This window comes from Phacochoerus africanus, chromosome X (genome assembly GCF_016906955.1).
Source record: "Phacochoerus africanus isolate WHEZ1 chromosome X, ROS_Pafr_v1, whole genome shotgun sequence".
NCBI lineage: Eukaryota > Metazoa > Chordata > Mammalia > Artiodactyla > Suidae > Phacochoerus > Phacochoerus africanus.
Window position 1 is genome coordinate 12,667,449 of NC_062560.1, and position 24,922 is coordinate 12,692,370.

The following is a 24,922-nucleotide window of genomic DNA, read 5'->3' on the forward strand; positions in this document are numbered from 1 at the left end:
TTGGAAAATTAAAACTCCAATGCTCTGATATATTTTATTGTGTGGTTTTAATTATGTCTTAAATAATGATAATATCTCTTCCTCCTCCCTATTTTCATTAGATCTGTATTTTATAAAGCTTTACTCATATTTCCTTGGGGAAATATCCTGCATGGATAAGTTTTTTTTTCTATAAAAGAAAAATTCGTTTAAGCTCAAACTAGAACTCAGTCTGTTTTACATGCCTCACTTTCGTAAGTATTCTAAAATTGTCTTTTATACTTGTGACAGCATCTCTCAAATAGAACCTTCTTAGTGAAAAAACTAATTAGATTCATTACCTGAAAATGACTTCCTAAAGAGCTAGAGGTTAATGATCATGGGCCCAGCGAATAATAAAAGTGAGATCCTTCTCACTGTATGGGAAGGCTTGATTCCATACCTAGAATAAGGAATTAAGAAGAGCTTCCTCAATTCCTAATTTTCCCACTATTGCTTTATATTTAGAGAGGACAGAGGTAGTACTTTATCAACAGAAAGGAAATTTTTAATTTTAATTAACAAAATTCCTGTTACGCCACAATATCCCAGCTGTTTTCACTTTTCGTTTATTTGCACATTTGTTTCTCATTGTAACCACAGCATTCTGTGACCGTGTTTATGTGATCTCTTTATTTCCACTTCAGGTCAACTTTTGAAGAGAACTATTATTTCATGCTCACTCTCGCCGCCAGAACGCAGCCGGGGGACAGGAGGAATAGTCGACCCAAAGAAAACCCGTGATTTAGCTGTAACAGACAGACCGAGTGGGTGAGGGCGGGGCGGAGGGACCTCGGGGCCCCGCCTCCCTTGAGCCCCCGCCCCCTTCTGTCCCCGGCCCCGCCAACCAGGCCTTGCCCGGCCTCCCCGGGCCCCGCCCCTCCTTCACCGGGTTCCCCGGCCCCGCCCATCAGGCCAGGCCCCGCCCCGGCCCGTCGCCATGTTGTTCCCTCCGTGCTGGACGAGAGCAACCGGAGTCGGACCTGGGCAGTGCAGCCGAGGTGGCCTGTCCCCCTTGTCGTCGACCGTCTCTGTTTCCTCATTACACCTGGACGGGGCGACTCGGAGCTCCCGGGCGTCCTTCGTGTGGCCGCGAGGTGAGCGGGGCGCGGACTCCCCTCGGGGTCGGGGCCGCCTGCGCGGGCGTCAGGGTCTGAGCGGAGCCCGCGGGCCCCGAGTGCGGCCTGGGCCTCGGGATTTTGGGGCAGGGGGCGCGCGCGGCCTGCACGAGTCCTTCGCCTGCCCCGGGACGGGGCGGGGGAATGGCTCGTTGCCCCCTGCCGCCTATTGACTGACGTAGGTGGAAAGACGGGGTCGTACACCGACACACCCGGGAGAGGGACGGACACTCGCCCCAACACGCGGGGACACACACACACGGGGAAAGAGATCAGTAAACACCTGAGGACACACCCGAACACCCACACCCAGGGAGAGGGGCCCATCCACACAAACCCACGGGGCGGGGGGGAAGAGGCCACATGCCACCGCCGGGGACACACACACACACACACACACACACACACACAGAGCCACTCAGGCACCCGGGACAACACCCACACCCCCCAACCCTCCCCACGCCCGCACGAGTCACGGAGGGAAAGCGGAGGCGCCCAAGATTCGATATTGGCGACCTCTGACCTGCTTCCCAGGTGAACCTTTGCTAAGGTGTTAGGGCCCCTCGCGAGGGGAGTTGGGAATGTAAAGCCAAACCCCGGGGCTGGAGGCGGTTTGGGGCGTTATCGGATTCAGACTCTGGCTAAGGTTTCGATATCATGTACCTTCCTTTCTTCCAACTTAGTACGTAAGGAGTCAAGATGACAATTGTAAGTGCTGACCAAATAGTTGTGGAGTCAGTCGGGTTTTCGGTGGGTTTTTTTTTTGTTTTTTTTCTCCTTTTCAAGCATGACACATCCCGTGACCAGTGTTCTTTTGAGGAATGACCTCTGCGAGGTTCCAAATTGTCACGTGACCATACTCTTTATAGGATTTCGGTGGTCTGATAAAATCAGTACATTTCTGTTGCTTTTAAAAATTAATTGAAAAAATTTTTTTTGTCGTGTTTGTCTTCCTGTCACTTGCATCGTTGTCATGGAAAATCCCTAAATTGCCTGTAGTCTCAAAAACTACAGTGGAACAAAACCAGAGATGAAGGAAGCCCAGTGCTTTTCAGCAAGGGACTTTTAAGAAGACTGTTCTTCGTTTCTCTTTTAAGAGCTTAGGTGGAAGTGATAGTACTTGTGTCGAACTCTCACTGTCAGTGGTTTGAATATTTTTGTGCGGACGTCGTAGTAAATTTCCTCCTCCTTTTTTTTTTTTTGTCCTTTTATGGCCGTGCCCACGCCATATAGAGGTTCCCAGGCTAGGGGTCCAATCCGAGCTACAGCTGCCAGCCTACGCCACAGCCACGGCAAAAAAGATCCAAGCCATGTTTGTGACCTACACCACAGCTCACGGCAATGCCAGATCGTTAAGCCACTGAGCGAGGCCAGGGATCGAACCCGCAACCTCATGGTTCCTAGTCAGATTCGTTTCCGCTGCGCTACGACGGGAGCTCCAAATTTCCTCTTGCTTATACTAAAAAGTTCCTGGCTTGCTGACTTACTTATTTAGGAGAGTTCAGTGAATTGGGGATGTTTTTGGTTTGTCATTTGTGAGGTTAGAATAGACCAAGGAAAACTAAGAACATCATTGGCTTTGACAAGCTGCGTTCTTGGAAACCAAGGAGATATTTCAGTGCTGTTTCCTCTTTTCCAGCCTCTCCTCTTTTCGTTTCTTTCTTCTTCAGCCTCCTCTTCCATCTAGACTGCAGTACTCTTGAGGCCTCAGTTAAGTTCCTTTGGTTCTGGAAGTGAACTTTTAGTCGCCTCTCATTTCTTGGGCAGCCACTCTGGCACTGGGTGTTCTCTGCGTGTAAACCCTGTACGTTTATCATTTCATTGAATTCTCACAGCACTTCTGCGGTGTGAGCTCCATTGAACAGAGGAAGAGTTTGCTAGAGCATAGGAGGGGTAGGTCTGTTTGCCCTGGTCACAGGTAGTGAGGGGGCCGAGCCAGGATTCAGAGCAGGCCTGTTTGAGTTGAGGGTGGTAGTTCTCAGTGCGGGTGTGGGGTATTTGACCATGTCTGTAGGCACTTGGGGTTCGCACCTGAGAAGGGGTGCTGCTGCATCTAGTGGGTAGAGACCAGGGATGCTGCTCAGCGTCCTGCAGTGCACAGTGCAGCTCCCTACGACAGAGAGTTGTCTGGCCCAGAATGTCACTTGTGCTAGGACCAAGAAACCGGGCTTGACAGCAGTCTGTATAACTCCAGAGCTCACATCTGGCGCTTCTGCAGTTCTTCAGATGTGACGTCTGTTCCTGTTCAGGATACCTCCTCATCATTTTAAAAAAGCCAGGGAGGGGAGGAAACTTGAGAACTTGAAGAGTTTTCCTCACAGAATACCTTTTTTTTTTTTTTTAAAGCAAAAGTATGAAAAAGAACTTGAGAGATATTCAGAGCAGTTGAAATAGACCTAAGGAGTTTGGTTTCTGTATTATTCCAGTTGTCTATAGACTTTTTCAGAGCAGACTGTCGATTGCTGATACAGAGCTGCTGGTGATAAAGGCAGTGGGCAGTCCCCACCTCCTTGAAACTTACAACCTAATTACAAACGATAAGATCGAGTTCTAACTTTGTCCTAGAACAGAATTTATTGCCCAGGCTACTCAGGGTCATGGGCCAAGTGTCATTTAAAAAAACACAAGCAGAACAGTTGCATAGTCACCCACAGGTACCTGTATCATGGCATTTACTGTGGGTAGACTTAGGTGAAATGGGGAAAAATTGATGTGTTTTTGATAGCTTTGTCGGTTGGTTGTGAGAACTCAAGAAGCCATTCTTGTTGAGCATAAAATTCTTCCTTGAATTTAGCCTCAGTAGACAATTGTTAGGTACTTATTTTATCATTAAAATCAAATAAGTGATGAAATTTGTAAAAACTGACTTTTGCTTTTTTTTCTTTCTTTCTGGCATCTTCTGGCCTCTTTTCACCATGCCTAAGACTAGGCCCTTCAGTACATGCACTGCTTCATCCTGGTGGCGGATAAAACTCTTAGGAGAACTTCGTTGAGTGAGAGGAGTCGAAAAGGATTGGCTCTGTCTCGGAATCGCTCTGAGTGTTATTCATGCCGTCAACATGGCTGCTTTTGTGAGGAGCTTTGCTTTTTCACTTGTGCTTGTGGACAGTGTGTTCTTTGCTAATGAATAGATTTCTCTGCCTCTGATCAGAAGTTGCCTGCTGTGGGGTAAAGGGGATGCTAAATTAGGCACCTGAAAATGCTTGCTGTCACGTGGGGTCTAACAGAGGCTTGTGTGCGCTGTTCGTCCTGGAGGGGTTTTGCTTTGGGAAGGAGCGAGAGGAGTTGGTGCAGGAAGAACAGCCGTTGGCCTCAGGGGAGTCTCGCTTGATCTATAGTTGACTTGCCACTCTGGCCATGTTAGGTCACCACATTGCTTTGAGATGGTTGTACTTAATGTCTCTGAGAATATATGACATCAAGTAAACATGTCAAGTTATTGGCTTCCAAGTACAGGTAAATATCGGAGATATTTTGGATTTGGTTCCAGACCATGGCAGTAAAGCAATTCACACAATTTTTTTTGGTTTCCCAGTGCATATAAAAGATATGTTTATACTAAACATATAAAGTTATATTTGCATAAGTTATATTAAGTGTGTAATAGAATTATGCCTGAAAACATACCTTAATTTAAAAATATTTTATTGCTAAAAATTGTTAGCCATCATCTGAGCCTTCAGTGAATTGTAATCTTTTTGCAGTGGCAACATCACTGATCACCATAACAAATAGAATAATAAAGAAAAAGTTTAAAGTATCACGAGAATTTCCAGAATGTGACTCAGAGATGAGAAGTACACAGACGCTCTTGGAAAAGTGGCGCCGATAAACTTGTTCCACGCAGAGTTGCCACAAACCTTTGGTTTGTAAAAACCTGAAACATCTGCAGAGCGCAATAAAATGAGGTCTGTGTGTAGTTCTGCCTCAGGCAGTTTGCTGGTTAAGTAGCAGGAGGAAATAAGCCAAACAGAAGTGTGTGTGTGTGTTTGGGAAACAAGTCTCACTTGAAAGCTAGCTAGGTAATAACTTCGTTCGTCAAAACCAAGGACGGGAAAATAGGGCTTGTGACTAAGTAGGTCATCAACAGAACATTTATTAATTTTTCTTTTTTTTTTGAGGAGGCGAACTCACAAAAACACCTCAGGGAGTTTGCAAAGCTCTGATGCAGAGGAAAGGTCGGGATACCCCGGAAGGAGACGGTGGGGGGGGGGGGCCGTGGCTTTTGTTGGCAAGGCCTGGGGCAGGCGGGGCGGGGGCTGGGCTCTTGGAGGAGAAATCTCTGTTCCCCAGCCTGAAACTTGGTATTGTATGCGTAGTGCACGTGAACTCTGCGTGCTCCCACATTCTGGGCTCTTTCATCACTTCCTGTTAACTTTTTTGACCGTGCTGGGTACAGGGCTTAGACTGCTGTTGCTTATCGTGAACATAGAGAAGATGATGAGATGTGAGTGGACCCAGGGAAGGTCATGGCCAGCTCAGCATGGGCTGGGGAGAGCCGGCTATGTGTTTGGGAAAAAAGAGAAGGGAAGCAGGCAGTGGAGGCCTCATGGAGCCCGGCTCGCTTCATTGTGGGCAGTTTGAACACAGGCTCCACTTGTGTCAGAGTCCGGATGCCTTGCAAATGTATGCTGTTGTTGGACCAGGATGGAGAAACAGTAGGGAACAACCTGCTACATTCATCCTGTGGCCACGTTCATTATCCAAGTGTGCAGGGTAGCTGGGCAGTGTAGCCAGAGACCTGACCTGCTCTTTCAGTGTGAACTGTTTTCATTTCAGGTTCTTGTGAATTAGATTAGTACAGAGGCTAAGGTCGTTTCTAGGAGGTTAGTTCTCCTGAGAGTGCTGGTGTTATCAGTGTTAGAGAAGCCTGGAAAACCGCCTTACAGATTTGTTTCTGGAACATGGCTGTGTGGAAATCTAACAGATATGGGGTGTTAATGATTCAACTGGTTCACAAATGTTAGAACTCTCTAGGGTGCAGTGATTGGCTAGGCAACCTCTCGAGTCTGCTCAGTGTCACACCTGAGTGTTTCATCAGAGCCGTGATGAAGTGAACACACCTAAAAATACAGACATGGTTTAGTTGGAAGTCAGAGCAAAAGAACTGCTTGAGGGCCACATGTTGGTGAGTGCAGCGCATTTTCTAGAATGAGTGCTCTTAAGTACAATTTCGGAAATATGGTTTGGGAGCAAAGAGCTTCCACCCTCATATCTTCTCCCACAGTTATATTTGTGCAGTACCTGATTTTTATCACAGCAGCCCTGGAAAACCTTGCTTTGCAAAGCTATGATGTCATCGAAAGGAATGTGGTGTGATTTAATGTTGGGACTGAACTCCCTTGGGTGGTGCCAGGACAGCCAGGATCTAATGCAGTGCCCTTCAGAATGTCAAATGGCCTGTCCTGCCCACTTTCCTGTGCATATTGTCGCTTGAACTCCTCTCTCTTGTGGCCTGTAGTGTTCCACCCCCACCTTCTGCAGTTTATTAGGTAGTGGCCTGCTGGGGGGAAAGGGGCCCCTGGGTGCAGACGGGGTGTCGGGGGCCTGCCCTTGGGCTTCCCGCCTGGCCAGCCTGGCCAGCCTGGCTCAGTCATCATCAGGAAGTGCCTCGAGCTCTCTGGGCTGATTTCTTGTCGTTGTCAGCTGCTTCAGCAACAGTTAGGTTGCCTGTCTCTTGAGTTTGGCCCTACTGGACCATTTCCTTTCCATCTTCAGTTTTGCTGCTCTTATCTGTAGTTGTTCCCTCTTGTCCTTTTTGGGTTTGGACATGTTTTAGAGCTTTTCTGTCATTTGGTGGGAGTGAAGGTCACATGTATTTGACCTGCGCTGTTAGACCGGGGTGATGTTACTTGATCTTTGTGAACTTGGTTTATTGATCTGTAAAACGTGGGTGGTAGCGTCCAACTTGGGAGTGACTCAAAGGTCGCCTGCTTCAGGTACCTAGTGGAGGTTCAGTGAACAGGGGTGGCTGATGCTATTACGGTCACAGCATTTATTATTTGAGCAAACAAGACAATGACAATAGGTAGGGAGGGAAGTGGACATGTTTCTTGTGTGGATGAATGAAGTGGGTAAGACAGAAGAAAGAGGTTTTGAAAATGGGGAAAATAATTAGCTTGGCTATCAGGGTACCAGAGGAACATATTATAAAATGGGTTGGAATTCTTGCCTGGCACCTGATGAGTGGGAGAGTGGAGGTGGTCTTTAGGAATCACTGGGTTTAATATCCTAGGAAGAAAAGGTTTGGGAAGAGTTAAGATTTTCAGCCTTATGTGATATACCTCCTTTAGGAGCCTGTTGGAAATGGGAGCCATATACTTTGCAAAAACTGGTAGGGTGAGCAGGTGAGAAAGCAGAACCTATCACCAGAGTGGTTTTATGAATGATAAAGTAGGAAGCATTTTCAAGGTCATTGCCAGACTCTTTAGACCTTAGAGAGGCAGTATTGACACCTGAGTCCTGGCTACGACTTGAAGGTCCCACTGATGCCTCCAGGTGAAGGTGTGATACTTGGAAGACCCTTCCCAGTTGGGCCTCCAAGATCTTATTTGTTATTTTTTTTTAAAAGCCTTGAGTACCCTTCTGAGATGTTTTGTTGTGTACATCCAAACAAATGGCTACGTCTCAGAGAATTCACTGTGTACTAGAGCCTCTGGTGAGGACACTGGTCAACAATGAGGGCGTGTTTATAGACCTGCACACAGTGAGGTCCTCCGAGAGGCGCTTTTTTCCTTTATTCCCTTTAGGACTGTGTGTTCCTTAGGGCATTTGGTTGAGGACTGAGGAGAAGCCCTTGAATTGGCCATTAGGAGGTCTCTGGTTAGGTGCTGACCTTCAGGGGGATGGAGGAGTTGAGAACCTGCGTGGAGTAAGCAGGGTGGAGGGTTGATCAGGCACAGAGGCAAAATGGGTCGTGAAGGCTGAGTCACTTTGGGCTTGGAAAGCTTTTCGTAATCGACGTCAGCTTCAGTACCGTGGTGGGACAAAGTGGAGCATCACTGGTGGAGAAGTGGGATGAAGTGAACTGTCTGGAAAGCTGCCTGTAGCACTCAATGCTTCTTGTTTTGACCTGGTCGCAACTTCCCTGCAAAATGGGAGCCTCAAATCTAGTTGAGCCCTATATGCCCGACTCATAGCTCTTCTTTTGAAGTAGATCTTCTTGGGAAATTCCACTCCTCTTAATTTCTCTGATAGCCAAAAAGTTTCTGCCTTGCCGTGGTCTCATGCCTCGTGTTGCTATACTAGTTCTTCCCTGAGCTTCAATGGAAGTTCTTCAGTCCTTTCCCTTTTTGGCTTCAAGCTAAAGATAATAGGTTTCTTTGGGGAGTTCCTGTCGTGGCGCAGTGGTTAACGAATCTGACTAGGAACCATGAGGTTGTGGGTTCTATCCCTGGCCTTGCTCAGTGGGTGAAGGATCCGGCGTTGCCGTGAGCTGTGGTGTAGGTCGCAGATGTGGCTCGGATCTGGCGTGGCTGTGGCTGTGGTGTAGGCCGGCAGCTGTAGCTCTGATTCGACCCCTAGCCTGGGAACCTCCATATGCTGTGGGTGCAGTCCTAAAAAAAGCAAAATAAATAAATAAAATAGGTTTCTTATCTAACTTGAAGAGAGCCATTAAAACCAGAATTCCCTTGTTATAGCCGATCATTGCAGATCATATTTAGTTCATGTTTTGCTGCTTTAATGTATTTTTCTAACATGCGTATTGAAATTTATTTCTTTCATAAAGCATTCTTCTTCCTGAAACACCCAGCTCTATTTCCTAGGGTTCTGATTTTGGGACCTTTATCTCTTTCTTTGAGTTTTAATAATTCTGTCCCCCAAAGTGCAGCCTTAAACTATCTCCACTTTTTTCTGTCAAGCATTTCAAGTGCCTTTTTCAGTTGTGTCTTATTATAGGTAGATTTATGCTTGTTCCTTTTAAGGACTTCATTAAATAAAACAAAGAACAAAATGAATCCACTTAGAGGAGGATTCGCAGTTTCTGTGAGTCAGTCTCTTCATTGAACCGTCACAGTTCCTGGCCAAAGTGTAATATTAACAGTGTCATGAGTGAGGGAGAGAATGAGGAAATAGTGATGTGAAGTAAAGGTGAAAGTCTTTTTCTTTTTTTTTCCTCTCTTTTCTAGGGCCGAACCCGCGGCACTTGGAGGTCCCCAGGCTAGGGTGCAATCAGAGCTGTAGTCGCCGGCCGACGCCACAGCCCCAGCAACGGCAGATCCGAGCCGTGTCTGCGACCTACACCACAGCTCACAGCAACGCCGGATCCTTAAGCCACTCAGTGAGGCCAGGGATGGAACCTGCAACTTCACGGTTCCTAGTCGGATTCGTTTCTGCTGCGCCACAACGGGAACTCCAAGGTGAAAGTCTTGAGGGTGTTACGGGCTGCACAGATGGATCCCACGAAACACCCAAATGATGCGGACATGTGTTGATCACTTCTTGAAGTGCAGATTCCTTTAAGAATCTGATGAAACCTTTTTTATCCTTTCCAGGGAAAAGCTCAAGCACGTGCTCCTATCCGTATACTCATCCTTATTTCTCATGTGATTCTAAGAGGTGCATTTTGCTCCTGCAGCTCCTTTCTGGACTCCCAATTAAGCACACTCCATACCTGTCCTGTCCCTGCAGTACTCATGTAGCAATTTAAATTTAAACCAATTGAAACAAAGTAAAATTATCACTTCACTGCCTCAGCTGGACCAGCCATAGTTCAAGTGCTCAGTACTCAGTACCCACATGCGGTAGAGACTACTGTACTGGACAGGAGAATATTTCCGTCATCACAGAAGGTCCTCTTGGATCTTAGTGCTGCTCTGTGCTTTCAGGATGATTTAAGGAAATCGAGTTCCTTAACCAGATTTGTTTTTTTTTCTCCTTTCTTTTGCCTTCCTACTCTCTCCACCATTAATGATTAGTTAGTTTACCTCACTACAAAAGTGCCTTATTTTCAGCAAAATTTAGAGTATATATTTCTTAAAAGATTAATTAGATGACTCATCTTCATAAAAGAGTACTTATTTAAATGAATTCTTGAAGTAGGGTGAGCTGCTTTGACAGCGTGATAGCATGCCTCCATTTACAGTTTCTTCCTTCTCTAGCTGTCTCTGTGCTCAGTGGTCAACTAGATAACTTATTTCATCTGACAAGTTGGGCCTCCAAGTTGGTCTGTCCCTAAGGTGTTCTGCTTACTACTACTACTTCTTTTGGGGGGGGTCACCTCCTTGCTGTAGGGACAGTGCCCATTATTACACTTGATGACTTCCTTGACTTGCCTCTTGCTCATATATTTCAGCAAGATGACCAGCAAGACTAGAAACAAAGAGTGGAACTAGTAATTAGGCTGTTACGTGAGATACACCTATGTTAAGATGGAAGGAAATAAATATAGCTTAAGTGAAAATAGAAATAATGTAGGGATTATCCATGCTTCTGTTTCCTTGGTTAGTTTCTTCGAGCATCAGTTTCTCAAGCTCTGAAATGAAATGATGTGCTTCTAACTAGGACATTCAGCGTAAGTGCAAAAGGAAGGTGTGATTTTGAAAAAAAATCTGTTCCCAAATTTAAACCAAGAGTGATAAGTTCAATTTGAGTTTTTGGAAGTGAGAATTAAGGGGTTACAGAGTATGTATTTGAAAATCCGAAATTTTAAGCAGTTGGCAGACTTAGTGTACTCTCCCTTTGGCAGCTTGTTAGAGCAATGTCATTTTTTTAGTGTTTGCTGTTGCGTTCAACAGTACTCATTTTAAGGGGGTTTTCTCATTAGACTTAGAATCAGTTTTTTTGGTCCCTTCCTACACATTTTAATAGGCCTCAAAAATAAAATGGGGGAAGACCGATTGAATAGAGAAAGAATTGTAAGCACGGAAAGTACAAATAGAAAAGTAAGAATAGAATAACAAGAATAAAGGAGGAAGTAGTGTACTCTCTGTTCTCACTTTAGCATTCGTTCGGTGCCTCACGATATGGAAAGTTTGGTACTAGATGTTGCAGAACCAAAAAAGGACGAATGAAGAGATGGCATTAGGTGTTGTGTCTCTCTCCCAGGAAGTTGACAGTGTAATTAGGAAACAGCCATACACGAGTGACAGTTGGGTGGAGCGTTAAGTGAAGGAGAGCTGTAATAGAGGTGGAGGGAGTAGGAGAGTGAAGAGAAAGATTAGGTTACGGGGGTGGGGGAGTGGGGAGAGGCAGAGGAGGCTTCTTGGATGAGGTGGGCGGAACTCGGCCTTTGGACCACTGGGATTTTCATAGGTGTGGGGAGGGGCCTCCCAGTCCAAGATAAGGGCCTGAGCCAAGGCTGGACAGTCAATGCCTGTGATAGACCTGGAGATGGTGACTTGTAGGGATATACTTGGGACAGACAGGTGTGTGAGGTTGGAAAGCTCTTTGAATACTGTGCTCAGAATCCTACATGATAAAAGTAATGGCATGGGCCTGCGGCTCAGATCTGATCCCTGGCCCAGGAACTCCATATGCTGTGGGGCGACCAAAAAGAAAAAAAAAGTGGACAACATTTAAAAAAAATAAAAGTGATGAAGAAATAAATGGGTTTCATTCTCTGTAAGGATGGAGACAGTTAGATCCATGACCAATAAAAACTGTCTACCTTTAATCCGTACAAATGTTTCTATTTAGATTTATATTCTCCATGCTTGGATCTCACTCTCTCGTGGTTTATTGTAATAATCAGCTTTGGAAGCCAGCAAAAGGGTGGAGGCCACCAGAGAAAAGGCTACTACTGATTCGCTAGCCATAAGCAGTTGGTAGTACAAGATAAAAGTACATAAGAGAAAAGTTGGAAAAATAGTGTAATAGGAAAGGGCTTCATCTTTAGTTTTGAGGCATCTACTGAAAACCTGGTTCATTTTCTTTCCCTAGCAGTAACCTACTTAACCAGCTTCCCATTCGGATTAGCCCGTGCCGTACATGACATGCATTGCTGCAAGCACAAGGTATCATATCCCTAATGCATTATCTATTGTGTCTGTAACTGGTTTATTGAGAAGGATACTGCCGAAGGGACAAGGAGATCATCTGTGGCACATGTAAATCTAATTTTAGGGTCTTATTGCTAATTCTCAAGCCATGTAGGTGTCTGTAAATACATATCTGTATCCTTTAACTATAATTCACATACCATAAAATTCACCTTTCTAATGTGTACAGTTCAGCAGTTTTTAGTATGTACACTAAATTGTGCAACCATCACCACTCTAATTCCAGAGTATTTTTTATCATACCCACCGCCCACAAAAAAGAAACTCCATACCCATTAGCAGTCATTCCCCATCTGCTCATTCCCTGGAACCACAAATATACTTTGTGTCTCTATGGATTTGCCTATCCTCAATGTTTCATATAAATGGAATCATATAATATGTGGCCTTTCGTGTGTGGCTTCTTTGAATTAGCGTAATGCTTTTGAGATTCACCCTCGGTGTTGCATGCCTCAGTACTTCATTCCTTTGTATGGGCGATTAATCTTCCATTGTATGGATAGGCCGCATTTTATTGCCTAGTCATCAGTTGATGGACATGGGTTGTTTCCATGCTTGGGCTATTATGAATAATGCTGCTTTGAATACATGTACAAGTTTTTTTTTGTTTTTTTGGTTTTTTTTTTGTCTTTTTGTTGTTGTTGTTGTTGTTGTTGTTGCTATTTCTTGGGCCGCTCCCGCAGCACATGGAGGTTCCCAGGCTAGGGGTCCAATCGGAGCTGTAGCCACTGGCCTACGCCAGAGCCACAGCAACGCGGGATCCGAGCCGCGTCTGCAACCTACACCACAGCTCACGGCAACGCCAGATCGTTAACCCACGGAGCAAGGCCAGGGACCGAACCCGCAACCTCATGGTTCCTAGTCGGGTTCGTTAAGCACTGCGCCACGACGGGAACTCCCATGTACAAGTTTTTATGTGGATGTGTTTTCATATCTCTTAAGTATATACCTAGGAGAGGAATGAGTGGATCATATGGTAACTCTATGTTTAACTTTTGCGGGGAACCACAGACTTTTCCATTATCATTGGATCACTTTACATTCCACCAGCAGTCTGTGAAGGTTCTGGTTTTCCCACATCCTCGGCAGCACTTGTTATTGTCTGCCTTTTTGTCTTTATAAATTTTTTTTTTGTTCTTTTTTTTTTTTTTTTGCTCTTTAGGGCCACACCTGCGGCATATGAAAGTTTCCAGCCTAGGTGTTGAATCGGAGCTGTAGCAGCCGGCCTATGCCACAGCCACAACCACAGCAACATGGGATCTGAGTCGCATCTGTGAGCTATACCACAGCCCATGGCAATTGTAAGATCCTTAACCCCCTGAGCGAGACCTGGAATTGAATCTACATCCTCATCTGCTGAGCCATACGGGAACTCCTTGTCTGCCTTATTGATGATTCTAGCCATCCTGGGGGATGCGAGGTAGTATCTCATGGTTTTGATTTATATTTCCCTACTAGCTGTTGATGTTGACCATTTTTTCTCGTTTAAAAACATTTTTTTTGCCCTTTTTTTTTTTTTTTTTTTTTTTTTTAGGGCTGCACGCATGGCATATGGAGGTTCCCATGCTGGGGTCATATCAGCTGCTGACCTTTGCCACAGCCACGCAGGATCTGAGCCTCATCTGTGACATACACCACAGCTCACGGCAGTGCCAGATCCTTAACCAACTACATGAGGCCAGGGATCGAACCTGCAACCTCATGGTTCCTAGTCGGATTCACTTCTGCTGCACCACGACAGGAACTCCCCATTTTAAAATTAAAAAATAATATTGGAGTTCCCTGGTGGCCTAGTAGGTGAAGGGTATGGTTTTGTCACTGTTGTGGCTCATGTTGCTGCTGTGATGCATGTTCGTTCCCTGGCCTGGGGGCTGTTGTATGCTGCAGGCACAGCCGGAAAAAAAAAAATCATAAAATTATTATGGATGAATAGTAAGAGTTCTGGGTACAGGTACTTTATCAGATATATGGTTCGCAAATATTTTCCCTCATTTTGTGGATTGTCTCTTCATTTTCTTTTTTACCTTTTTTGTGGTTTCTTTTTCTTTTTTTCTTTTCATTTTCTTGATAGTGCCTTTTGAAGCACAAAAACTTTAATTTTGATCAAGTTCAATTACCTATTTTTTTCTTTTGCTACTTGTGTTTTTGGCTTTATATTGAATTATTTTTTAATATAATCTGAATTATAGAAAAATTTAGGAAGAAATTGTCCTTAAGGTCTGATGGATAGCAGTGTGAGAAGAAAATTTAAAAGAAAATGATTTCTATTTAATTTCAGTTATAGCATTCAATTGAGCTAGGGTTTAAGTGAAAATGAAGCTTTAAAGAATTTTTTTTTTTGACCGTATCTGCAGCAGGCAGAAACCTGGGCCATGGATCATGCCCAAACCACAGCAGTGACCTGAGCCACAGCAGTGACATGAGCCACAGCAGTGACAACACTGGATTCTTAACCCGCTGAGCCACATGGGAACTCCAAAAAATACTTTTGACATTAAAAAAAGGAGTATGATTTTGTAACCAAATCAGAGCTCTGAAGACTGAACTTGGTATTGAGGATTTGCGGTTTTCTTGCCGATTTTCCTATTAACCTGTGAACTTTGACATGGTGTCATCACAGGAGGCACATTCTCTGTGTTTATCACTTAACACTGTAATTCTACAGTCCCACGTCTCCTTAAGGGCTGCAGAGCATCCCTAGTTAGGCATTTAGGTCACTTCCATTTGGCCCACTGGGAACAGTTTTGCCCTGGGCTGTCCCAGGACCAGCTTGGCATCCATCCCTGTCCTGCTTCTGGTTCCCCCTCCGCCAGCAGTTTCCTCCTCCTCTTGCTGCTGCGCTTTGCTGTGGTCAGAGCCACTCACCTGGGTCACATCTCCGTCCAGTGGACTCAGACCTTGGGGAGGCTGGTTCTGAGGACAGCGTGCACCTAAAATGGTCCCTGAGACACTGCTTTGGAACAGCCCACACTGGGGACTGTGCACAGTCCCTCCCTGGCACAGGTGACCACAGCCGCTTTTCCTTTGGCTGGGGAAGCTACTGCTTTTTCTCTAAGTGAGCAGCAGGTGAAGTAGCTGGCTGGATCTTGTTAGATGAAAATTTCATTCCCTTGATGGCCGGAATCATGCAGTTCTAGGAGCCGTGCGTACCTGGGGCCTCATCTGACCTAGGGAGCCCCAGCGGCAGAATCCTGGCACTATGTGAGCTGCTCTTTGGGTGTTGGTTGAGTGTTGTGCTCTACACTGGGTATCCCTCGTTTCTAAGGCTTGCAGCAGTTGTAGCACTTAGGTTTGTGCCTGGATTGTCACCTCCCCCAGCCACAGGCCCTTGCATCCAGAGGGCCTGGCTCCCGGAGGCACTCACTGAGTACGGGCTGCAGGACTGCCTTCCTGCCCACTGCTCACTCCTGGAAGGCCGGGCTCTGGGGAGGTGCCGCAGGCTGCTGCGCACAGGGATTGCCCCTGCATTTCACACACGCTCAAACTACTGAAACCCTAATAAAACTTAGGTAGACTCAGATGCATTTTATATACATGTCAGTGGATTGAATACTATTAGTTTTGTTGGATTAGCCTGTTTTTGTACAGAGGTCCAAATAAAGCAAGCAGCTGGAAGACTCTTGCCGTTGCTACCCCTTCTTTTCATAAAGCCCTCTGAAGTAAATGGAGAGGCAGCTGAGACTGCGCCGTGGCTTAACTGCTGGGCTGTAGAGTTACCTGGCCCAGTCCCATCTCACGCAGTCCAGCTCTATGCCCTTGAGCAAGGAATGTAACCTCTCTGAGTCAGAGCCATCATCTGTAGGATGGGCACCATGAGAGGCACACCGGAGGAGTGAATGCCCTTAGGCAGAGGCAGTAACTTGCAGGGCGCAGTCAGATGTTAGCCTGCTGGTGGTGGTGGTCATCATTTTAGCCTTAACCCCCAATGTCAAGATTTTGAAGAGTCTCTCTTTTTTTTTTTCATTGATTGAATTTATAAGTTAAGGGCTGCTGTATGTAAATTCCACAAAAATGCTTCTTTGCTAAAAAAAAAAAAAGAAAGAAAGAAAAGGGAGAGACGGGTTTGGAATGGTTGGTTTAGACCGGAAAGCACAGCTCCACCTGGTCGACACTGGAGACCTTCCCACGGAGTTGGTCTTGAGGACTGGGATCCTTTGGCTTCCTGATGTCGCCTGCATTGGCTCTGCCCACTGCGCTTACTGAAATTTGACAGAAGAAATGGCCACAAAAGAAACCTTTCCATGAAACTGCCAGTAAGGACTTCACATATCCATTCCGCAGAAACTCCCTGCACTGCTTTGACGAGCCTGGCAGGGTGGTGAACGCTCTCCCCGCTGGCCGTGTCCCCGTGAATCTCCCAGCAGCCCTCGAGGTAGGTCCTGTTCCCACCAGAGTCCCCAGAGCTGCAGGACGTCGGGTACCCTGCCCATGGATCTGTGCTCTTGGCCTTTGGCCCCAGGAAGCAGTTCTCCTTTATGGCAGTGGCCTTCTGTTTGCTCACAGTTTCCCTTCTGCCTTGGCTGCCCAGAAGGAAGCTTCACAACCTTTTGTGCTGCCTTTGCCTTAGCCCAGCTTTTCCTCTGTCACATCAGGTACCTCGCCCTCAAGCGGCCCTTCTTTTTTCCTTGTTTGTGTTAGCTTTATTTTATTCTCCAGAATATTCTAAACCACTCAAAATGTGGGCGAATTTTGAAGAACGAATGAAATATTTTACATTTCATTTTGACAACATTTTACAGTTGTCTGAATGGAATGCTTAGAAAAGTAGTGTGAGCAAGGCCAGGTGAAAAACTTTTTGAAAAAATGGTGATTATAGTATTTGATTCTAGGGCTTTATAGGCAGAGAGAGTTCATGGACTGCTTTCTGGTGCAGTTTTCCCTTTCAATTAAGAATCTAGCTACTGATAGAAGTCAGGTATTTTTTTCACATTTTAGTTCTGCTATTTAGTAGCATGTTTGGCCTCCATGTGTTTATGTTTTTTTGCAGTTTTTCTCTTGAAATCTTGGGTTTATTCTTAAAATTATGAAAACAGATTGAATGTACATTGTTAAGGTGAGCTTTTTAATTTTTCCTTTACAGATAATGATGTTTGAACTGAACAATTAAGGTAAGATTTATGACCTATGTAATGTGCTTTTCTCATTCAGATTTCTTTATAGGATTTAGCTGATTGCTAAAGTCATGTTTTAACCTTGGTGAAGATTATTGCCTGTGGGCAGTCCTTCTAAACTGGAATATAAAAGACTTCATATTACATTTTAAGGTAAGTTTTGAAAAGAACATTGCAGGACACCTTTATTCATTCATATTATACTAAAGTTTCAAAAGATTTTACTGTTTTTAAAGAAGAAAAAGGGAACATTTTTGATGTTCTTAAGCTGATTATGTTAATGTTTAGATTACATAAAGCTAGCTTTTGTTAGGTATCAGTGGGAAATAAGATGGTTTGTATAATTATCTGTATCACTCTATATGTGTATAGTCAATGCTGTGGTTAGAGAGCTATTTGTGTCTATATTAGTTGTTTGAGCAAGTGCCAACGTACTCTAGGAGGCCCAAATTATAGGTGGGAAATGTAAAAATTCTACCCTATTTCCTGGTCTGTGATGAGTCTAACATATTCCAAATTTGATCAGAATAATGACACATGGGGGGAGTTCCCGTCGTGGCGCAGTGGTTAACGAATCCGACTAGGAACCATGAGGTTGCGGGTTCGGTCCCTGGCCTTGCTCAGTGGGTTAACGATCCGGCGTTGCCGTGAGCTGTGGTGTAGGTCGCAGACGTGGCTTGGATCCTGCGTTGCTGTGGCTCTGGTGCAGGCCAGCAGCTACAGCTCCGATTCCACCCCTAGCCTGGGAACCTCCATATGCTGCAGGAGCGGCCCAAGAAATGGCAAAAAGACAAAAAAAAAAGAATAATGACACATGGAAGTCCCTGGCAGCCTTGTGTTTAAGAATTCAGCATTGTCACTGCTGTGGTGCGGATTCAATCCCTGGCCCAGGAACTTCTGCATGCCACAGGCCAAAAAAAGGAATGGCACAAACTAGGAAATCCCACATTATTATGAAAAAAGAAAAGAACTATCAAAGTGTCCCTATACAGTTAGGAATATTACAAATCTCAAGGGATTTTAAGACTTAATTTGGTAGCTGTATGCGCCCACTCCTCTGGGTAGATGTGGTTCAATTGCACAGTCTAGTTGATAATTTGATGTAAAAAAGTCTGTGCTCTACAGTGAAACTTCCCATCTGGTGAGAGGCAGGCAGAAACGTATGAAAATACTGGGATAAATGATAAGGCTGGGATTCTGCACATCTCTTACACCCTTACAACACAGTGTGCAACGTCTCTGTTTACATATCCTCAAAATTGTGTGAAAGGAGCAGTCTGGGCTGGGGGGCTGCTGCAGGAGCTCCCAGCGTTGGAAGTGACCTTGCCGAGGGGTTCTGAGGGCGCCGAGGTCAGTCAGGTGAGGCAGGGTGGGGTCGCCGGCGGAGGGAGCAGCCTGTGCCAGGGCCAAGGCAAGGGCAGGTGGGAGGGCTGAGCACGAGCCCGAGTTTCACTTCTGTCTGACTGCGTTTCCGAATGTCCGAGGCTGAGACTGGGGACCAGGGCCAGACGCCTGGCCTTAGGAGCTGGACTTAGTCTGGAATCTCTGGAGAACCAGTGAAGAATGTTAAAGACGGGACGTTAGACCCATTCTTTGTCAGAATAGTTGGTGTGCTTTTTTGGATTTGTTACTCTTCTAAGTTGAGATTGTTTGAGCAAGATTCCAGCAAAAGATGTTAAAAAGGAACCGATTAAGTGTACTATGTCAGGAAATGAAGGGGCTTGAGGTGGTGTTGGTTTCCTCTCCAGCACTCATTTAGCCTCGGCATCGGGCAGAGCGACCATCCATTAAAGTCGAAATGTCTCCAAGCGGGATGCACCTTAATTGCCTTTTGTGGGCCAACTTAAATGGTATTAATTATAGTAGTAATTACTGTAGTAGTAATTTAAAAGAGCCAAGAAGAGTTAGGGGCAAGTTGCTGCGTTTTACCAGAATAGTGTGTAGCATGTAGTAGGAAATGCGTGATTCTTGCAGGGTGCAGGAGGTGTCCAGTTACAGTATACTGCAGCGTATTTTCATTGAACCCGGGGCTGGCCGGATAATGTTTACTGCAGTGGTTCTGCAAAATCATCCTGATCAATATAACAGTTACCGTTCTTGGCTTTATGACCTTCCCATTGAGGGGTTCACAGTGTCTACTTTCATGTTAATTACCATTTTTGCTCTAGGGCTGTGCTGGCCAGTGCGGCTTTTGGCTCTTTAAATGTGACTACTGAAATGAGTTAAAATTATATAGAATTTAAAATTCATTTCCTTGCTCCCACCAGCCACATGGCTCAGTAGCCACATGTGGCTAGTGGCTGCTGTATCGGACAGTCCCGGTGGCGGACATCTCCACTGTTGCAGAAAATTCTGTTAGACAGTACTACTTTAAAGGTTGTTGTCTTCTTTCACAAATTTTAATATCTTAAAAGCTATTTAATACTGAAGTATTTACAGATTAAATGATAAAGTGTGATTCAAAATAACTGGGGAGAAGGGAGAATGGGAAGCTATGGAGGAAACGGTTTAGGGTCTGTGGGGTGTCATTATATTATTCTCATTATTTAGAAATAAGGGGTGTGTGTATATATATATTTGTGTGTGTGTGTGTGTGTGTGTGTGTGTCTTTTGTCTTTTTTTTCAGGGCTGCACCCACAGCATATGGAGCTTCCCGGGCTAGAGGTCCAATCGGAGCTGCAGCCGCCGGCCTACGCCACAGCCACACGGGGTCCGAACAGCATCTGCGACCTACACCAGAGCTCGTGGCAGTGCCGGATCCTTAAGCCACTGAGCGAGGCCAGGGATCGAAACCGCATCCTCATGAATTCTAGGCAGGTTAATTAACCCCTGAGCCACGGCAGGAATTCCGAGATAAAGGTATATGTTTGAAATTTTCCATAAAGAAGAATTAAAATAGAAGCCTTAAATAGTAACTGTGCTCCTTCCAGCCTGTAAAACAGACGTCTGAAGAGCCCCTGGCCGCCCATAGGCTGGTTCCTGGGGGGCAGGAGATTTTTAGTCCTGCCCTCAGGCTTCCCCTAAAGGTACCACATTTTTGGTTAAGAGTTATTTTATTCCCCTCAACACACACAAGTAATAGCCCTTGCATTTATGAAGAGTTGGAGCTGCCCAAGTGAGTCTTGTGGGTAGAATGTACTAGATTGTGATATTATATTAAAAATTCCATTGCTGCTGACATTAATGTTAGCCAATTCAAAATAGTGTTCCTGATGAAGAGAAAAGAGTCCTTTCCTCAGTGGTTGGCTGAGGTTTGTTCACAGCCGCATCAGTCAGCTCTGTCTCTGGTTTCCTGGTTACCAGCTCCCATGGTGATAGCATTGGAAGAGAGAAAGCGGGCGTTGTCCAGAAACCCTCTGGCCTGAGAGGAAAGCCATCAGTGCATACTGTCACTGTGCCACCAGAGAGCCGTGCGGTTGTTAGAGAAACTGCCCACTTCGGTCTCCTGTTGCGTCTCTCAACACAGTAACGTCCCTGGCGGCAGGGCCCACTGTGAGCCCAGAGGCGCGGTTGAGAGGACGGTCCTTGGGGTCAGGCTGGGCCTTGAGTGCCAGCCTCAGTCACCTGTGACCAAGGAAGGAGTGAGCCCTCAGTAGCTGCTTTGGGGGTGACAGTCAGCCAGTGCCGGGCGGAGGGCGTCGTAGGTGATGGCTCTTGCTTTCAGGTGTTCCCTGTGCAGAAGGGAACGGGGGCTTAGTGGGGTGTTGTTTGTTTGTTTTTCAATTAAAATTTGGTTGATTTACAATGTTGAGCCAATTTCTGCTGTATAGCAAAGTGACTCAGTTACACACATGTATATACACATTCTTTTCCATCTTTGAGATTGGATATAGTTCCCTGTGCTATACAGCAGGACCTCGTTGTTTAGCCATTCTAAATGGAATAGTTTGCATCTACAGGGCTCTGTGGTTTATTTCTCTGAGACACTGATACTCATAGAGGCATGTAGAGCAGTGTACAGGTCTCAAGGAATGTAACGGTACCTTTTTGTTTTACAGGGTTCTGAAATCAAAGATCTTGAGATTCATCATGGCAGGAAAATCATCGCTTTTTAAAGTAATTCTCCTTGGAGATGGTGGAGTTGGGAAGAGTTCTCTAATGAACAGATACGTGACTAACAAGTTTGATACCCAGCTCTTCCATACGATAGGTGTGGAGTTTCTGAATAAAGATCTGGAAGTGGATGGCCATTTTGTTACCATGCAGATTTGGGACACGGCTGGTCAGGAGCGATTCAGAAGCCTGAGGACGCCATTTTACAGAGGTTCTGACTGTTGCCTGCTGACTTTTAGTGTCGATGATTCTCAGAGCTTCCAGAACTTGAGTAACTGGAAGAAAGAATTCATATATTATGCGGATGTGAAAGAGCCTGAAAGCTTTCCTTTCGTGATTTTGGGTAACAAGATTGACATCAGCGAACGGCAGGTGTCTGCAGAAGAAGCTCAAGCCTGGTGCAGGGACAACGGCGACTATCCTTACTTTGAAACGAGTGCAAAAGATGCCACAAATGTCGCAGCGGCCTTTGAGGAAGCAGTTCGAAGAGTGCTTGCCACTGAGGATAGGGCGGATCACTTGATTCAGACAGACACCGTCAGCCTGCACCGAAAGCCCAAGCCCAGCTCCTCGTGCTGTTGATGGTTCGAGAGGGAGGCTGTCCTGTGATCTAACCAACTCACACACACACAGATAAGCACACTGTGGAGAAGAGAATTAGCGTTGCAGCAATGAAACGTTCTCCTAAAACTAAACTAACCATATTGCTGCCTCATGGGTGGGTGGGAGAAGGGACACAGCCACTCACAGGAGAATCTGTTTACTCAGTATGGCACCTTACGTTTATCAACTGTAACGGTTGTCTAATAATGTTTAATTTAAATATGTAAGTTACCGAACTAATGAGATGACCAAGACTATAATTATAATTAAAACAAAACACTTGAGGATTCTAGAAGTTACTGTCTTTTTCCTGGGAAATTGGAGAACTACTTTTTCTATGTGTATATTTTTATGTAATTAGCATTCTGTCCCTGGTTTAGGGAAAACATGTCCTAAGCAATAATGTTAGATATTAAAGATTAAAATCTAATGCATTTGCACTGTAGTTATTTGATTACTTCTTCGTTCACTTTAAAATTACGTGTTCACGTTTTCGTTCTCCGTGTCAGAATTGACCTCATGTGCAATCGCTTGTCACTGGTGTGCCGCACGTGCGCCCCCTCTAACACAGAAGCCAAGTTTGTCACTTTTGGAGGAAATACCGGGTATGGACTGTGCTTTGCGTGAGGGTACATGACGACACCTTTACTTGGTCATGTATTTATCCGGTGTCTTCTCTGTCTCTGGACATCGTTTAGTGATTTGGTCTCAAGGAGATTTTTGGTCGTGCTGCTGTGATGACCAGACTTTCCGATAAAGCAGATCGTGGTCTTTCGTGGGTGAAGTTCACGTGCGGCCCCTTGCACACGGACCCCAACCTACAGAGGCCCAGTGCCCGGGCCGCGTGTTAGTGAGGACAGGACCCTCGACTCTGGGGCGGTGGGTTATCAGGGGACGTGCTTCGGTAGGCGGAGGGTTGTCCTGTGTGAGGGAGTACATTTTGGAACAGCTGGCTTGAGATACTTCCCTCCCTGGCCCCAGTCCCTGGAACCATGGACACAGACTATCATTATCACGAGCTAAGCTTTCAAAGGTCTAAGTTCCTAATGCAACAGACAATTTGGCTATCAGCAAGACATTTTAACATTTTAAATTTGGAGAAATTAAATGCCTGTATTCTGGGGTTAGAGAGGGCTGTAGTTTTTATTATTTCCCCCCCTCCCATGATAATCCTCCATTCAAAAAACAAAATAGGAATCCACCGTTAATAAGTTGGTATAGGAGATCCCGTCGTGGCGCAGTGGTTAACGAACCTGACTAGGAACCATGAGGTTGTGGGTTCGATCCCTGGCCTCGCTCAGTGGGTTAAGGACCCGGCGTTGCCGTGAGCTGTGGTGTAGGTTGCAGACGCGGCTCGGATCCCGCGTGGCTGTGGCTGTGGTGTAGGCCAGCGGCTACAGCTCCGATTCAACCCCTAGCCTGGAAACCTCCATGTGCCGCAGGCGCGGCCCTAGAAAAGACAAAGCCAAAAAAGAAAAAAAAAAAGGTATATATTATATATTCCTTTTGTTTGTTTTTTCTCTAGGAGACTTGCTTTGTGTTTTAAATCAAGTGTACCCATTTGCGTTGTTTTCTCTTAATCTATCTAGATTTCCATTATAATAGACCTACCTCATTTATTAGCAGCGCAGATGTCTGTTTATTCAAACTGTTCTCTGCTGATAGATATCTGGCAGTAGTGTGTTAAAGTGCCAGTTGCCCACATTTTGGTCAACAATGGGTATTAGGAGTAAATTTTTTGTTCATTTTTTGAACAGATGATAGAGTCACATGGTTGAAAATGATAAGGCACAAGGGACAAATATCTACCCTTGCCACTGAGTTCACGCCCACGGAAGCAGCCATGGTTCAGTTTCGTGGGTATCCATCTAGAAATTTAGTACATAAGGAAAGCGTGTTGGGTTAGTTCTCTAGGGCTTCCCTAACAAGATGTGGATTGGGTGGTTTAAATGCTGGGAATTTCTTTTCTCACAGTTCTGGAGACTAGAAGTCCAAGATGAAGGTGTTGATAGGTTTAGTTTTTCCCAAGTCCTTTCTCCGTGGCTTGCAGGTGACATTTCCTCTGTGCACAATCCCCTCCTGTCCTCCCCCCCCAGGTGTCTATGTCTAAAAAGACACCAGTGAGATTGGATTAGGGCCCACCCTAATAGGCTCATTATTTTATTTTTTTGCTTTTTTCTAGGGCCCCAGGTGCAGCATTTGGAAGTTCTCAGGCTAGGGGCCGAATTGGAGCTACAGCTACTGGCCTGCACCACAGCAACATAGGATCCGACCCACTTCTGCAACCTACACCACAGCTCAAAGCACCACCAGATCCCCAACCCACTGAGGCCAGGGATGGAACCCACATCCTTATGGGTACTAATTGGGTTCATTACCGCTGAGCCACAATGGAAACTCCCTAATGGGCTCATTTTAACTTAGATTACTTTTTTAAAGGCCCTGTCTCCAAATATGGTCACACTCTGAGACACTGGGGACTAGGCCTGTCGAATATGAATTATGGGGGGACCACAGTTCAGCCTATCACACACGTCTGTAGGTGTGTGTGTGTGTAGGTATTTACAAAATGTTTAACTTTGATACTTGCATAGATTTACCTCATAACTTAGTGGTTTTTCCAAACTTAGGTATCTTTTCAGTAAACTTTTTCCAGCTAAATATTCAGGGATTAGATTAGTTGGCAGTCAAGAAGTCTGCAGCTGGGCAGCAAAAATTGTTCAGAACGTGTAGACAGGCTGATGGAAGGGAGAGTAATCCAGCTTTGTACCGTGACTTACAGGGACCTGGTGAACGGAGGTAATTGACCAAACAGCACTGACATGTCACACTAGGAGGAACCAAACCTGACTGGATAGCTTTGGCCTTCAACGTGACAAGTAACTGATGGGAGAGCTCTTCACGCAGCAGCAAAAGGTAGCTGAAAACTAATTCTTTTAAGAAAGTAAAACATGCTTGATTGGCTGGTATTACAAAGATGACAGGTAGGGAAAAAGCCAGAGTTGGGGAGCAAAGCAGG

General features: G+C 45.4%; 2 protein-coding genes across 11 annotated transcripts in view; both read left to right on the top strand.

Moving 5' to 3' along the window:
- The first annotated feature begins 977 nt into the window (after positions 1–977).
- RAB9A (RAB9A, member RAS oncogene family) lies at positions 978–22,333 on the top strand. Of its 8 annotated transcripts, XM_047765138.1 has the most exons (5): positions 979–1,115; positions 16,418–16,508; positions 17,124–17,189; positions 17,285–17,400; positions 21,246–22,333. In XM_047765138.1, exon 5 carries the CDS (start codon positions 21,277–21,279, stop codon positions 21,880–21,882), a length of 606 nt encoding a protein of 201 aa, XP_047621094.1. In that variant the 5' UTR covers positions 979–1,115; positions 16,418–16,508; positions 17,124–17,189; positions 17,285–17,400; positions 21,246–21,276; the 3' UTR covers positions 21,883–22,333. The 8 variants fall into 8 exon arrangements, with proteins under 8 accessions (XP_047621092.1, XP_047621094.1, XP_047621096.1 ...); XM_047765140.1 differs by lacking the exons at positions 17,124–17,189; positions 17,285–17,400 and adding an exon at positions 17,217–17,244; XM_047765139.1 differs by lacking the exon at positions 17,124–17,189 and having other exon boundaries at positions 17,297–17,400.
- The window catches only part of OFD1 (OFD1 centriole and centriolar satellite protein), an 89,193-nt gene continuing 65,253 nt past the window's right edge, over positions 983–24,922 (top strand). For all 3 annotated transcript variants that reach the window (XM_047765122.1, XM_047765123.1, XM_047765125.1), the window contains exons 1-2: positions 983–1,115; positions 24,686–24,819. The gene's annotated coding sequence lies outside the window, so the exon portion shown is untranslated. The remainder of the gene's footprint in view (positions 1,116–24,685; positions 24,820–24,922) is intronic.

Excerpts from the sequence above, each read along its gene's own strand:
- RAB9A (XM_047765136.1), top strand. The coding sequence starts at position 21,277 with ATGGCAGGAAAATCATCGCTTTTTAAAGTAATTCTCCTTGGAGATGGT.